Source organism: Brienomyrus brachyistius, chromosome 6, assembly GCF_023856365.1.
Source record: "Brienomyrus brachyistius isolate T26 chromosome 6, BBRACH_0.4, whole genome shotgun sequence".
NCBI lineage: Eukaryota > Metazoa > Chordata > Actinopteri > Osteoglossiformes > Mormyridae > Brienomyrus > Brienomyrus brachyistius.
In genome coordinates this window covers 1,467,103-1,483,090 of record NC_064538.1, presented here as the reverse complement: position 1 = coordinate 1,483,090, position 15,988 = coordinate 1,467,103, and the positions used below count along the sequence as shown (strand labels likewise).

At 43.8% G+C, this 15,988-nt stretch overlaps 1 protein-coding gene across 1 annotated transcript; it reads left to right on the top strand.

Moving 5' to 3' along the window:
- The first annotated feature begins 232 nt into the window (after window positions 1-232).
- Window positions 233-15,778, top strand: LOC125745306 (protein Wnt-4a-like). The gene is made up of 5 exons (XM_049018006.1): window positions 233-823; window positions 11,561-11,796; window positions 12,206-12,337; window positions 14,125-14,267; window positions 14,912-15,778. The coding sequence occupies exons 1-5, from the start codon at window positions 747-749 to the stop codon at window positions 15,377-15,379; spliced, it is 1,056 nt and encodes a 351-aa protein (XP_048873963.1). The 5' UTR covers window positions 233-746; the 3' UTR covers window positions 15,380-15,778.
- Window positions 15,779-15,988: the final 210 nt, after the last annotated feature.

Sequence of the window (15,988 nt, the reverse complement as noted above, 5' to 3'; positions counted from 1 at the left end):
TTTTCTCCCCTTTTCTTTTCTTTCAGCTTTTTTTTTTTTTTTTTTTTTTTTACCATAGGCTGACATTATGACATCCTTTTACGAGTGACTTCCAACAACACATGGGTCACGGAGTCGTAAAATGCATCGTGCGTTTCATAGTGAACTAAACTCCACCTTCTTCTCACTTAGCCATCAGAAGAAGAAAAAATAAAACCCAGGAAAAGTTGCCTGACAAATGGCACCGCCCCTGCTAAGTCCAGCAGGAGTTTCTACGCTGGCTTCGGCGTCCTTCCCGCAGTGTCATCTCCTGATGTTATCAGGCGCAGCGTAAGGTTACATAAAAGATCAACAGGAGAGAATGGCAAGGGAAGCTCATGCACGATCACGACGGAGGAAGCAACTCATAGCAATACAATAACACTTACGTGCGTGGGCAACATATAAAACAAGTAAACCAAAGGACTTATAAGAAAACGGAAGCGAGTTAGAATTTAGTCAATTGAATGCACTGACTTCACCTCGGCCGATGAGGTGACATTGAGTTTGCGACTTATATAGCACCGGTTTCGTCTCATAGGTAAGGACATCGGCAGTGGCGAGACCTGCGCCTCCTTGAAGAGGAAGCCCGGGGATGGATCCCTTGGTTAAAAAGGATGAACTGATCTTCACCGTCCACCGAGAAAACAATATAAAAGTCTAAGCCGGCGGATAAAATCACTCCAGCTGAGGATTGTGCGCTTATACTGGGTTATCTCCTACTCAAGATGTCACCAGAGTACTTGCTAAGGTCACTGCTGATGCTAATTCTAGCGCTGTTCTCCGCCAATGCGAGCAACTGGCTGTAAGTTTACTGGGTTTGTTTTTTTTTTGTACCATTTTTTTTCGTGATTCGTGTTTTATTTGCAAAATGTGTGACACCAGTCTAACATCTTTCCTTAGTGGAAATTGCAGCATTCTCCCATCAGTCACCAATTCATTCCAACAATATTTTCAGCTGGTTTCAAAATATATTCGGGCAGCTTAACTAGTCAGCATTGCTGCCCGGCAGATCTTTGTTAGAAGATATTAGCTTGTATTGTCCCCCCCAAAAAATCTACCGGAGCAATAACGTAAACCAGTGCAAAAAACATGTCAGACAAGTTGATATGGGCTGCTGGTTTCTACAGGAAATTTACGCAGGGCTATTTAAACAAACAGTATTCTCAGAAAATAACTTGATAGCTTAATGTTGCAGAATGTTAAATGCATTTGAATGCGAGGGTGCATTGTATGCTATGCCGGCGTTACTGCAGGACACGTGTTTATCCGTATCATTCCACTCATTCGTGATATAAGTGAATTTTCCCCTATGAGGCATGCAGCTGCTTCGCACTAATATTGTTAGGTCTCCTATGTATGAGAAGGTCTGCATTACCTTCATAGCTACAGGTACCCGCACTGGTGGGACCAGTTCAACTGTCCTGCGTTTTTGGAGGTTTCTGCTGGAACTTCACTGGGGGTCTCAATTGCTTGCCAAGTACTGCAGTTCGGATTCTTTTAGCAGTTTCACGTATGTGCAAAGTTTAGATCTGAGCCTACATTTAGCAATGTGCTCAATATATATTCGACGCTAGACGGAGTTGCATTGTCATGTGCGGTATCGGATTAACAGGAGTAGGTGGACAGAAAACTGCACCATTGAAAAGTGTCATATTTAAATTCTGCGTTTGTATTGTACTGATGTATTAAAGCGAGGCGTTACGTCATTCAGAAAGGGGATCAGTCGCGTGAGATCTGTACTACATGAGCATTACCTTGCGATATAGCAACGTAGGAACGTCTTTGCAAGTCAGAATTCACCGACAGCACGCACAGTACACTTTAGCGATTATTACCACGCACTCCTGTACAACATGTATACATATAGCTTGTTTTGAATGTGTTGTAGAAAGCAACAGGGCAGCAGGGATGTGAAGAAAGAATACACGTGCCTTCCAGTAAGATACAAAATATTGTCTTTTTGTTGCAAAAGTTTGATCCCTGAATGGAAAATTTGTTCCTTCAGAGATACAAACCTATTTCTCCCATAACCATGATTACACTGGAAATAAAAAAGTGGACGTTGATGCAATAATAATAATAATAATAATAATAATAATAATTGTTATTATTATTATAATTAGTAGGTCACTGAAGAGTTTCATTAATTTTCAGACATATTTTAGCAACATTTGATCATCAGAAAACACTCGACGTAGCTTTCAAATGCTGATTTAACATTTCTGATTTTAAGCTCTCACTTATTCAGCATCGGTACAGGTTTATGATTAACAGAAAGGAATATTCACCTGCCTGGTCATCCATCCATCCATCTTCCAACCACTTAACCAGGTCAGGGTCACTGGTGGGTGGGAGGGCTGTCCCAAACGAGGATACGCCCTGTGATGGGGTGTCGCTCCAGCACAGGGAACACACACAAACACGTTTGTATTTGTGTCTTTGTGGGGACTCTCCATTCATTTCTATGGGAATACCGTAATCCCAGCAATGACAACCTTAACCCCCACCCAGCCCTAACCTTACCCCCCACCCAGCCCTAACCTTAACCACGAGCAACCAAACAAAAAACAAGATTTTTTTTGATTGCATTCACAGATCTTTGTGGGGACCTGAAAAATGGTCCCCACTACGTCAAAATAACAGTTTTTATTACACTGTGGGGAACATTTGGTCCCCACAATGTAATATAAACATAATCCACACACACACACACACAACATGTCACTACATGTCTTTGGACTGTGGGAAGAAACCTGCCCAACAGGAGGAGAGCATAGAAACGCTGACTTAGATCATCTCGTTTCCCACATTTGTTCCCTGCCTTCTGATATCCTGTTTGCATTTGTCTCATTATCTTTAGAAATAGGGCATCATCTCTGCTTTTGTTTGTTACCCATAAATGCATTGTCTGTGTTGGTGTACTCTAGGTTATAACTCATATAACCTGCGTACTCTAGGTTATAAGCCATATAACCTGCGTACTCTAGGTTATAAGCCATATAACCTGCGTACTCTAGGTTATAACTCATATAACCTGCGTGCTCTAGGTTATAACTCATATAACCTGCGTGCTCTAGGTTATAACTCATTAGTTTTAGTCCTTCCCTTTGTGTTTAGCAAAGCAGCTAAAAGTGACGCAGAAGACATTTCTACAGATAGTATAGATAAAATATAATTTTTCCGCAAATGGTGTGACATAGTGTTTTTACTCAGCAATAATGTCAATAGTGTTATGATAATTGCGATTTTAATAACTGCAGTTAAAGAATTGACTAGAAGGTGATTGGAAGGGGGTCCCATGGAAGTACATAACGTTAATTGCTTAACTAAGATATACAGTTGTGTAACAGGTACTGTGTACATGGGTTTGGTAAACAAAAAAGTCCACTGAACAGATGATAGATAATGGGCATTTTCCCTTAAAAGGAGAATCCATTTTCAGTTTTACTCTGATCTTCCATCCCAGCACGATTCAATTAAAAATCAGATTGGAAGTGGCAGATATAATATCAGTACACGATTCCAGCTATTGGTTTACAAAAACAAAAGCAGACTACACAAGAATTCCTAAACAGTCTTGAAAGTATACTTGCACTCAAATGACTAATTGCTATCATCATTCATCTGCAACGAAGACAAGCACAAATATCTCAGTCTCGCCTGAATACCCTTGCCTGCTCTGACGCAGGAACTGTATCAGGGGGAGGGTTGGGGGGGGGGGAAGAAAAACACAAACAATATATAAGGGACACTTCTCTTTAGCTCTACAGAAAGATACACAGTTTAAGAAAAAAAAAAGTCTGTAGGAAAGGCAGAGAACAGTTTATAACCGCAGGTAAATTTAGCCGCTTTGGCAGGCATTAGTTTCAGACAGTTGACACTGACATTGTTTAGACAGTAAAAGCTATTTCGGACCCACACGGTGGTCACAATAAGTAGTCAGATTAGAACTGACCACGTAGTCTTACCCACAAACTCCCATAAGGCATGGCGCCATGCACAAGGTAAGAGCCGTACATAAAGCTCTTGTGGTGCCAGGGATAGAATTCAGGTTTAAATCCCCCCCCCCCCCCCGCCCCCCGACCTCCTGAAATGTACTCCTATAATTCAGAACGGTTTATTAAGTTTGCTCTTCCAGCCACTCTCCACCACACACACATCCCACTCACAACCCAGATGAAAATTATTTCCTGGCTGTCTCACTGATAACGTTGTCCAAAAATCCCATAGAAAGAGCGTTTTAGCTCCAATCGCCGACAGCATAGCGCGGGCACATCTATGACGATGTTCTGTTATGGAGGATAATTTTAAGGTATGCTTTTTCTCAGAATCAATTATTCATCTGGTGGCTGGATTATAGGAGAGAGGTATTATGTTTCCCAGTTCAGGCTTGTCAGAGCTGTACGGACTGAGAAGCGCAATGGAAATAGTGGCCCTTGTTCCTCTGGATTAGTTGGTTGTCCATGATTCGGAGAGACCCAACTGAGGCACCCGCAGTAGCTCCTCTCGTACAACACGTCCCGGATTTTGAACTTTGAGGGTGAAACAAGGCCCCCCCCGGACGACTGTGGCTCGGTGAGAAGGTTCGCAGGGAATTCTGTGGAGGTGTGGCCTTTTTCAGTGTGATGGGATGTGGAACTGGCCCAGGAAACGTAGGTCTGCTGGCAGAGATGGAGCACCTGCACAACAGCGTGGAACCTTGGTGTGGAAAGAGTGTAAAGGGCGCTGCTGGTGGGACAAACCGCGCAGCTGCATGGAACCTTAGCGCAGAAAATGCGAAAAAGGCTCCGCTGGTGGGACAAACCGCGCAGCTGCATGGAACCTTAGCGCAGAAAGTGCGAAAAAGGCTCCGCTGGTGGGACAAACCGCGCAGCTGCATGGAACCTTAGCGCAGAAAATGCAAAAAAGGCTCCGCTGGTGGGACAAACCGCGCAGCTGCATGGAACCTTAGCGCAGAAAATGCGAAAAAGGCTCCGCTGGTGGAACCTTAGTGTGGAAAGAGTGTAAAGGGCACTGCTGGTGGGACAAACCGCGCAGCTGCATGGAACCTTAGCGCAGAAAATGCGAAAAAGGCTCTGCTGGTGGAACCTTAGTGTGGAAAGAGTGTAAAGGGCGCTGCTGGTGGGACAAACCGCGCAGCTGCATGGAACCTTAGCGCAGAAAGTGCGAAAAAGGCTCTGCTGGTGGGACAAACCGCGCAGCTGCATGGAACCTTAGCACAGAAAGTGCAGAACCTTAGTGTGGAAAGAATGTGAGTGGTTCTGCTGGTGGGACAAGGCCGTTCGGGCCTGGCTGACCCAAGTTTAACGCAGGCACAGGTCGTGATTGTGAGTCGCCCCATGTCAGATTCACGTAGCTGCACCGTAGCCAGATATGTCAGATACCTGTGGTGCCCCAGTTACCCAGCCAATAAAACAGAGAGCAAACTCAGGCTGTCCACACTGAACATTGACTGAGAACGGTGCATGATGGTATCCACTGATCAGTGGTGGAGGAGAAAGTTAATTTTATGTATTAATTTTCAATTCAATTTATTTATATATAGCATCTTTCACATCAGGGTCGCCCCAGGGTGCTTTACATGGGTGTGTCGTGGTACTGTTACACCATTAAGACCAAGAAATGAAAGACTGTCAGATAACAATGGAGAAGAGGAACCAAAAACTCCCAAATAGGGAGGAAAATAACCTCTGGGGGTCAAAGGTCCACTGGCTGGCCAACCCCCCCAAGCATGCTAGCATCCATCCATCCATCCATCCATTTTCCAAACCGCTTATCCTACTGGGTCGCTAACATTATTGAAAAAATTTAAAATTTAATTTAACTTATTTTATTTATCCAGCATGAACAATGCTTACTTATCAACAGAAGAATTGTAAACAAATTTTAATCTGTTCTTAAAAAGGCAGCCTAAAATCAGAATCAAATATCTTGTCATAAATGTCACATTCAAATAATTTACATATATACTAATACGCAAACCTGATATTGAGGGGGACACAACTTAATCATGTAAATACAAAGGTCTATTTATTGTGCAAAAAAATGAATCCAAATGTAATATCGGCGGTGCTTGTCAGCGGCATGGCTTATGTATGCCCTCTCTGTTCTCTGCAGGCTTCATTCTGATGCCATCTGGATTGTTATTAAGTGCCACAAGGAATGTGATATCTAAAGAATGAAAAATATGATTCACTGTACTATTTAGAAGCAACAAGACCTTATCAGCTCCTCACTCAGTCGTTTTCTCAGCTGTTTATCAGTGTACACCTTGGAGTTCTTGCAGGACAGTGATGAGAAGCTCCAGTTATGGAAGCTGCCACAATAACGTTATGCTACGTACAGCGTGTAATGAGCGTGATGTAAAATACTTGTGCAGGCTGTTGGTCTTGGCCAGTCTCACGGGAAAGCTTCCAGGAGTACCCGAGAAAGCTCATACCAGGTTTAATTGCAGTGAGAGGTCTTTCTACAACACACGAGTTTCAAGCATCAGTTTGTAGTTTTGCTATACTAAACTGCTGAGTTTTAGCCGAGGAGTGTTATTTTGTCATGTTTTAAGCGATAAGTAATTTGTTTTAAATTAATTTCTGCTTTTCATTCTGACATTACGCGTGTGCATCCATGTTCGCAGGCAATTTGATGTTTCCGTTTCAGATTAAAAATGCAAACATTTTACTAGAAAGTCTTACTGTGATTTCCCACTACGGCTCATTAAATATGTCATGAGGCTAATAAAAGGAGTCATTGGACCACACAGCGTCATGGCAAAAGGGAATAATCACTTATTCATTATAGCCGCACAGGGAATTTTAATTGATCAGATAAATCATATTAGTATCTTAGGAATTTATGTTTATTATTTCAAGCTTATTTCTTTATAACAAGAGGTGTCAGGCAGAAGCAGTATAGTTTATGTCCATGTTTTATGGCTCAGCAGTGTATGGTTGCAAAGTTTTCTTTATTTTTCAAACATTTTGTGTAAGAAACAAAAACAAAGAGACAACCAGCTTCCTACATGATTATTTTTTCAACATTTCCACATGTAGGATGAGGTGGGTCTATGACACAGGATCCTTCACTTGACCCTGTAAGTTTATGAACACACATGTGCAGCTGCCTTCCTTACATTTACACTTTCTTCTGGGTTTCTAACGCTGTTTGTTCAGTTTACTGCCCATATACTGCTGTTATCCATTTTACATTATAAGGACAATTTTCTCATTCAAACCAGTGTACAAGTATCACGGAAACAGCACGCAGTATGGATATCAATGAGATAACATACTTTATGGTTATCAATGAGATAACATACTTTGTATGCTTTGTATATTGATGAGATATACTTTACGGATATCAGTGAGATACCATTCTTAGGAGACAATTTTTTTACAAGTGACAATAGATTCTGCCTCTAAAAAAAGGTTTCTTATTCATTAATTGTCATTATTGAAGCTTGAAGGCATACAATTTACTTTATATATTATAATATATATATATAATATTATTACTGTACACAAAATAATACATTATATTATATAGTAATGCTATAAAATGTAAGTATGAATCTTTAAAACTGATGTGTACTGCAGGGTTTAGGTAACCAATCAAACTATTTCAATCACTAGCTTCCAGACCTTGATGCTAATCAAAATTGGGCTTCGGATATATGCAAAAAATCGTCTATCCAGGTTACATTCGTGTTGTGTCTACTTTGACTACTATGCAGAAATCAGAGGTAAATGGCATGATAGCTGGGACTAGACTGAGGTGTGGGTAGGATCTGGGTTTGGTGCAGGAAACGAGAGCAGGAGACCTCAGTGTGGCTTTCATCTCTGCTGGAATCCACATGAGGATGCAGAAATGGTGACAGCATTATTTTAAGAGGGAAAAGTGTGTTTCTCCAGTGCTTCTTAACCAAAGGGAAAAAGGTTTTGGATCGAATGGGCTTAACTATAGGACTTAGTACATGTCTGTCTCATTGCTTTATTTCTATATGAAACAGCATGGTGTAAACCAGAGTGACTCTGGTTCTGTTCAGCTGGAAATGGTTTGACTCTGGAACGACACTAGTTGTGACAGAGGACAAAAAGAGCCACATGATTCCATTTCTAAGTTGAAAGATGTGTGGAAACAATCAGGCAAGGCCAAACAGGTCAGAATTTTAGTAGAGTTAACATAAATGTTGAAATACATAATAAAAAATTAAGGATCGTGTTATGTCAGCTAACAATAGCTATCAGGGAGAGAGGAGTAATGCTTTTGTTGAAGGGGGAATATATCTGGTTGGTTAGTGTTATATAATATTCATTGAGCAATCAGGCACTCCATGCTTCATTTGTGAGTAAAATCACGAAAGCTTTTAACGGTGACTTTGGCGGTGAATAAAGCCTCGCCTTATTACTTCATTGCAGTGGTTTGTTTTAGCTTTTGTCTTAACTTGCGTTTACTGTACCTGAACTTGGCACGCTCCCCCCGCAGGGGCGGGTCCCTCTCCTTTCCACCTCGCGTGGCTCTTCCTCCAGCTGGGACGCGTCTCTGTCACGAGGCCGGGGCGTCCCAGCTTGTCTCGCTCAACTCAGGGCACCCTGCAAGGGGGGCCTCTAGGTCAGTGTGTGTATTCCATCCACTGCCTTCTTAAAACACTGGGCCTCGTTCAGATCTTTTCAAAGATAAATGTTTAAAAACCAAAGATATTTTTGGCTTGCCATGGTTATTAGGAAGGCAATCTGACTTCAGTGTTTGAAAATGCACTTTCTGTAGTATTCTGTTATTATTATCGCTATCTATTAGCCTTCCAGACATCTTTCTCCAACCTACTATATACTGTGGTCCCTTAAGAAAACAAAACTATTACATTGCTGTGACAGAAAAATATACAGTGAAAGTGTTTATGAGGAGCTTGTAATTAGCCCAGTTCATAAATCCTATGACCGCATACCAGTCATTTGGAAGATACATTTGAATATTGTTTAATTACTGTTTTCTGATTATCAGTTAGCGTGTGTCATGAGTCTGAGTGAGTTTAGGGATATTGCTGTCTACTGGAATGACTGACTACTGAAAAATATATATTTTTAAGGATTTGCAGGCCTCAATTTAACCTGGTTATCTGAAACTGTTTTGGCACAATCTGAGCAGCTCTCTCTGATGCACTGTGTCCATTGAGGTGGACTGATGCACTGTGTCCATTGAGGTGGACTGATGCATTGTGTCCATTGAGGGGGACTGATGCACTGTGTCCATTGAGGTGGACTGATGCACTGTGTCCATTGAGGTGGACTGATGCACTGTGTCCATTGAGGTGGACTGATGCATTGTGTCCATTGAGGGGGACTGATGCACTGTGTCCATTGAGGTGGACTGATGCACTGTGTCCATTGAGGGGGACTGATGCACTGTGTCCATTGAGGTGGACAGATGCACTGTGTCCATTGAGGTGGAGTGCTCACAATCAATGTAGGAAAAGTAATATCATTTAGCCTTGGTAAAATAATTCCTGTAGTCAGGTCAGTTTTACTTTGTGCTTGAACAAGGGCAAAAACATTCACATGAAAGCACATAAGCAAACACCAACATATTTGCAAACCCTTCCCATTGTACATAGCATGCATCCACTGTAAGAAACACCAATATATGCCCTGTGCAATTAGCTCAGTTTCATACTAAGATCTGCTGTCAGTCATTGTCCCTGTGATTGTTTGGCCTGCCTGTGTATGCAAACAGCTGTTTAACCAACCATACATAATCCATCCATCCATCTTCTAACTGCATATCCTGGTTAGGGTCGTAGTTGCATTTGGAGGGTATCTGGGGCAACTCAGGGCACAAGGCAGGGTAAGACGCTACTTGTTATTTTAATTAAGCTCTTTTTGGCTTATAGGAAGATGCATCTTTAATATAGAGACTTTTAAAATATAAGTAAGTATTGCATGCATTTTAATACATTTTAATAATGCGCTTTAAAAGTTCAACAGAAGTTTGAACCTTTGAAATTGCTAAAAGACTGCCATCTAGTGGAAGAGAGTAAACCTGCGCCATGAGTACATCCCTAAAGACAAGCTAAGGTATTTGTCACCCAAAATCAACATTATTTAGAGTGTTTCTGAGGAAGATTATTGCTATATGACTGGATCTCTGTATGAGGTCAACCAGGGGCACAGTGGTGCAGTGATGCAGTGGTTTGCACTGTGTTCTCCCACTGCTGGAGTCTGGGTTTAACCCTTTATGTACACATGTGGAGTCTGCATGCTCTCCTTGTGTTGTCATGGGGTTTCCTCCAGTATCCCAGGTTCACCTCCTCCTCACACAGTCCAAACTCATGCTAAGGTGAATTGCCAAATTGTCTGTAAGAGTGAACGGTGTGCGTCTGGGTTGGGCTCCGACACCCCCTGCATAGGACAAGCGGTGTGGAAAACAGATGGATGAGTGAGATCAGCTAAGACTTTCCTTTCTTCCCCAGTTATCGATGCATTTAAGCTACAGAAAAGGCTAGAAAGCAACTTCCTTAACATAAGTCAACGTCTTCGAGTGAAAATATTCAAATGACAATGACCATAAGAAGGACCGTAGGTCTCTTATGTGGAAATGAATGCTTCTTCTAAGGTGTCTGAGAGGTGACCTGCACTTGCCCTGTGATGGACTGGCATGCTAGGCGTGGTGTCCCTTGCCTTGTGCCCTCTGCTTCCCTGGATAAGCTCCAGGCAGGTTTTGGAAATAACACAGATGGATGGATGGATGGATGGATGGATGGATGGATGGATGGACGGACAGATGTTTTCTGGGTAACCCTACTTCTGTGGACTGTATATCACACCATGAACTGCACTACGATGTGCTCCAGATATAAGGCCTGTGTTGAGTATGTCGGGCCACCAGTCACAGCTGCAGTGGGGATTTGCTGCAATCCCACAAATTGCAGGGTCCGAATGTATTTAGCGATGCTTCATCTTGGCGCAAGGAATCAGCTGTTTGAAGCCGGTTCTTTGAGTGCTGCTGTGAGGTTATTAGTGGTGGTATAGTTTGCTGTGAGCAGGTGATCATTACTGCAGTGCTTGTGTAATGATACATTCTGTTAAAAAGCTTATTCGTGAGCTTTATGATTGGAAAGCCCATATGTACAACATGTGTGTACTGCTATATGCTATATGTGGTTCATGGATATGAGCCAAAGAGGTGGTCAAGCAGTAATTGACTGGTAATCTGTAGGAAGCTGATTTAAGTGTAAGCAGGAGTCTTCTGTAGGGCACTTAAGCTGAATCACAGAAGTAAGATGTCAAGCCTTATTAAAGGGTAACTATGGATGAATGGGTAGCATTTGGCTAAGAAAAGTCAGTGTTACAACAGAGAATATTCCTTTGGGAAGCGTGAGAACCTGCTGAGAACATTCTGGAGAATAGGGTCAGCAGGAGTCAAGATTGACTTCATGGCACCTAATAATAAGGAAACAATACTTAAAAAATAATAACGATAATGTTTTGGAGCGTTCTGGAAGCAAGACCTAATTCTGAGGGGTGCCGTTAAAAGCTCAGCTCCTCTGCAGGTACCTGGCCAAGCTGTCGTCTTCGGGCAGCATCTCGGAGGAGGAGGCATGCGAGAGACTCAGGGGTCTGGCCCAGCGCCAGGTGCAGATCTGCAAGCGCAACCTAGAGGTGATGGAGGCCGTCCGCGGAGGAGCCCGCCTGGCCATCGACGAGTGCCAGCACCAGTTCCGAAACCGACGCTGGAACTGCTCCACGCTGGAGACGCAGCACGTCCTCGGGAGGGTCGTGACTCAAGGTGAGCCCACAGTGCCCCCTTCAGCTAGACGAGAACATACCAACCGACTAGCCTGACCAGATATGTACGATGAAGAATACTGCAAGTAGATGTTATATGAAAGTGGAGTACTAATATCACAATAGTGATTATAATCATCATCATCATTGTCATCACTGTCGTGAAAATAAATATAAATTAAGTTTTACGCAGCAAAAAATGTGTAGGAATGTAGGAATTACTTTTTTTGGGTGCCCAGTGTCAGCATTAGGGTATTGTGTTAAAATGCAAACTGCTATATATATTAACATTAAAACAGTTGTATAAAAGTTACTTAAAAAGCATGTGAGATAGTCAGCATCATAGCAGACTTGCAGTCCGCAGTTTCAGTTCTCCTGTGTGTGTGTGTGTGTGTGTGTGTGTGTTTCAGGCACCAGGGAGGCCGCCTTTGTATACGCTGTCTCGTCGGCGAGCGTGGCCTTCGAGGTGACTCGAGCCTGCAGCAGCGGCGAGTTGCAGAGGTGTGGTTGCGACCGGAACGTGCACGGGCCCGGCCCTGACGGTGGGTCACATTCTCTTTGTATTACCCATCAAGCTTTTGCATATCATGCCACAAGTCTGGTACTATGGGCGTCACTCACTGGCCTGTAACCTGTTGTTCACAACCTGTTTCTCTATCAGAAGGCAGCGCTGCATGTGATCTGGTAACGGACATGATATCTATTTCCATCTATCCATTTTCCATGACCGCTTCTCCAGAGCATGGTTGTGGTGAACCTCGAACCTATTTCAGGAAACACGGGGCACAGAGGACACCAAGGACAGGATGCCAGTCCATCTCAGGCCACACACTCACACAAAATGCAGGCTTGCTTTTATGTGGATTCCATTGATGAGTAATTCGGCCTGTACAGCTAACCACACTGCCTTCGCCACTCACACCAAGGGCAGCTTAGAGACCCCAGTCCAGATCCCTGCATGTTTTCACAATACGGGCGGAAACCCACACAAATGTTGGAGGAACATGCAACCTCCACACACAAAGAGCTGGGTAGGGGAGTGAAGCCCACCACCCCGGAGGTGTGAGGTCATACAGCTGCCCCATAAACCACTGCACCACCCTCACTTACATCCAACCTCCTGGAGAGTCACAGGGAGCATGGAGTCCATCCAAAACAGCAAAGGGCACAAGCCAGAAGCCAGGGGTGGATAGTTCAGGTCCAGAAAGTAAAAATCCAATTCAAAACTTTGCTTTAACCAACCAGTTAAATCACTGTGCAACTAGGACTCTTGATGCTGAACTGGTTGGTTGAAACAATATTACGGTCTGGATTTTTTACTTTATGGATCCGAACTACCCACCTCTGCCAGCGGTACATCCCAGATGGGTACATACCCACACACTCTCACACACTATGGATAGGAGACGCCTGTCATCCTAACTGCATGTCTTTGGACTGTGGGAGGAAACTCAAGCATTCAGACGGGACTCTGCTTGACACAGGAAGGATATGCAAACTCCACACACACACACACACACACGCATGTAGGGTATACCTATCTTTATGGGGACCGCTCATTCACTTCTATGGGGAAAATGCTAACGCTAACTATGACAACCTTAACCCCCACCCGGCCCTAACCATAATCATAAGTAACCAAGAAAAATACAACACAATAAGTTTTTGCATTTTTAGTTTGCCCCGGAAACCGGTCCCCATAAGGGAAAAAAACGGATATTTATCACGTTATAGGGACATTGTGTCCCCATAAGGATAGGTATACCCGCTCGCACACACACACACACAGACACACAGACACACAGACACAGACACACACACAGCTGGAGTGCCATAAAAAGCTGTTGACTCCACACCGCCACACAGACAAATGCAGTCACATGAAACATATATAATACCTGATAGCTTATTGTATACTAACAAAAACAAACAATATATAATGCCTGATTTGTTGACAAATACTGCCCTACAAAGGCAAAACACGGTAACTACACCCTGAAGTTGATAAAGAGGGCTTCACAGTTTTGAGACTGTCCACCCATATGTGTGGTAGGAAGATAATTGATAGTGTTTTCTTCAAAACCGAGCATAGTTGAACTATGAAGATATTTTGGCACCAGCCTAACAGAGACTAAGAGACCAGATTTCAGATCATCACTCAGTTTTGGTAAAATATGCCAAAAAATATATGTAAAGTTTTGCCTTAGTGTGGCAGTGCATGTGCTTGACAGGAACCGGTGTTGTGGAGCATGTGCTATAAAGTAGATGAGTGGAGGTAACGGGATAATGGTGCAGCCTGATAACAACGACAATGGCTGCTGTACGGCAGGCTTCCAGTGGTCCGGCTGCTCAGACAACATCGCCTACGGTGTGGCCTTCTCCGCCTCATTTGTGGATGTTCGAGAGAGGGGCAAGGGCTCGTCCTCCAGCAGAGCACTAATGAACCTGCACAACAACGAAGCTGGGAGGAAGGTATGGCGTCATCAGCCAAAGCACAGGGCCCGTTAGTGCAACTGGCAGCGTGAGTGCAGGTCTTCACTGAGAGATCGAAACCGCGAAACTCTTTCATGAAAGGTGTAGGATCTTTAGATCACAGGAAGACAAAAACTGACAACACTCAACAAAGATGGATTAATAAACTGTAAAAACAATCGTTTTTTTTTTCTCAAATTACTTCCAGTGAGTAGAGATAATGATGAGAAGTGGCTTTTGAGATAAATTTTTACGATTAATTAATGTTGACAAATAAATCAAGCGATTATAAAAAAGACTAAAATGAGTGGATAGATTGACAGTTGATTCTTCACTAGCCATAAATACATAATCATGGATGTCGTTAGATCCGATTGCTCGGGGCTGTAGCCCCGGGTATTTTAAGAATAGGCCTGAGTATTTTAACTTGAAAAACAAAAGACGTCAAACCTCAGGTAAAGCTGACTTAGCACCTGATCTTTTTAATAGCTAGAAACTCCCTTCTAAATAATTATGCGGAAAGTTAAATTAAATAATTCATCTTGTGTCCAGAAGAATATATAAACAGGTAGTGATGTATTACCTCCTGCACAGAATGTATGTTTGTGTCTGCCTGTGTCCACCCCCAACCCCCACCCCCGCAGGCCATCCTGAACAACATGCGGGTGGAGTGTAAATGCCATGGGGTGTCGGGCAGCTGTGAGGTGAAGACCTGCTGGAAAGCCATGCCCCAGTTCCGCAAGGTGGGCAACATCCTCAAGGAGAAGTTTGACGGTGCCACCGAGGTGGAGCAGCGTAAGGTGGGCACCTCCCGTGTGCTGGTGCCTCGGAACCCCCAGTTCAAGCCTCACACGGACGAGGACTTGGTCTACCTGGACCCCAGCCCGGACTTCTGCGACCGTGACGCGAGGAGCGGGGTTCTGGGCACGGCCGGCCGGCTCTGCAACCGGACTTCGAAGGCCATCGACGGCTGCGAGCTCATGTGTTGTGGCCGTGGCTTCCGCACGGAACAGGTGGAGGTGGTGGACCGCTGTAGCTGCCGCTTCCACTGGTGCTGCTACGTCAGGTGCAAGCAGTGCCGCAGGACAGCGGAGACACATGCTTGCCGGTGACTCCACCCCTACCTGATGACCACACCCAGTATCAGTGACCATGCCTTCTGTTGGTGACTCAGTCTTATGCCAGCAACCCCGCCTCCTGTGGATGGCCCCACCCTCAGCCCCCATATTTTGGTGAGGCTCCACCCTAATGACCTCCTGCAAGCAAACCAACCAATCAGAGACGTTCATGAGAGATAATAAGCCGATAAGGACACTGGAATGGTCCCACATGTGTTTTTTGAACTTCTGTTTTTCCCGATACATCCTGGCTTTTTTTTTCATTTCTTATTTATTGTTACTCATACTGAAAGAGGTACCTGAGAAATGATGTGTCCTGGAAACCTACTAACAGGAAAACAGGAAGTTATGCCTTATGGTGCCGTAGTCTGAGATCGGGGGGGGGGGGGGGGGGGGGGGGACAGGGGTGGCGTTAGACCATTAGATTTTACTGCTGCTTTACAGACTCTTTCAAATGGACAAACACATAGAATATGACCAGGAATTTTCAATGAATTTGAGTTTTTTTTTTTATAGTCACAAGTGTATCTCTGTGCGAAGTGTCCGGTGTGTATGTTCCCGTTTGTTCGTGTGCAGCAGTGTGCTGTTCAGCTACGAGACCCA

Excerpts from the sequence above, each read along its gene's own strand:
- LOC125745306 (XM_049018006.1), top strand. The coding sequence starts at position 747 with ATGTCACCAGAGTACTTGCTAAGGTCACTGCTGATGCTAATTCTAGCG. Across the intron at positions 12,338-14,124 it reads GCACGGGCCCGGCCCTGACG|GCTTCCAGTGGTCCGGCTGC; the intron begins GTGGGTCACATT and ends GCTGTACGGCAG. Across the intron at positions 14,268-14,911 it reads ACAACGAAGCTGGGAGGAAG|GCCATCCTGAACAACATGCG; the intron begins GTATGGCGTCAT and ends CCACCCCCGCAG.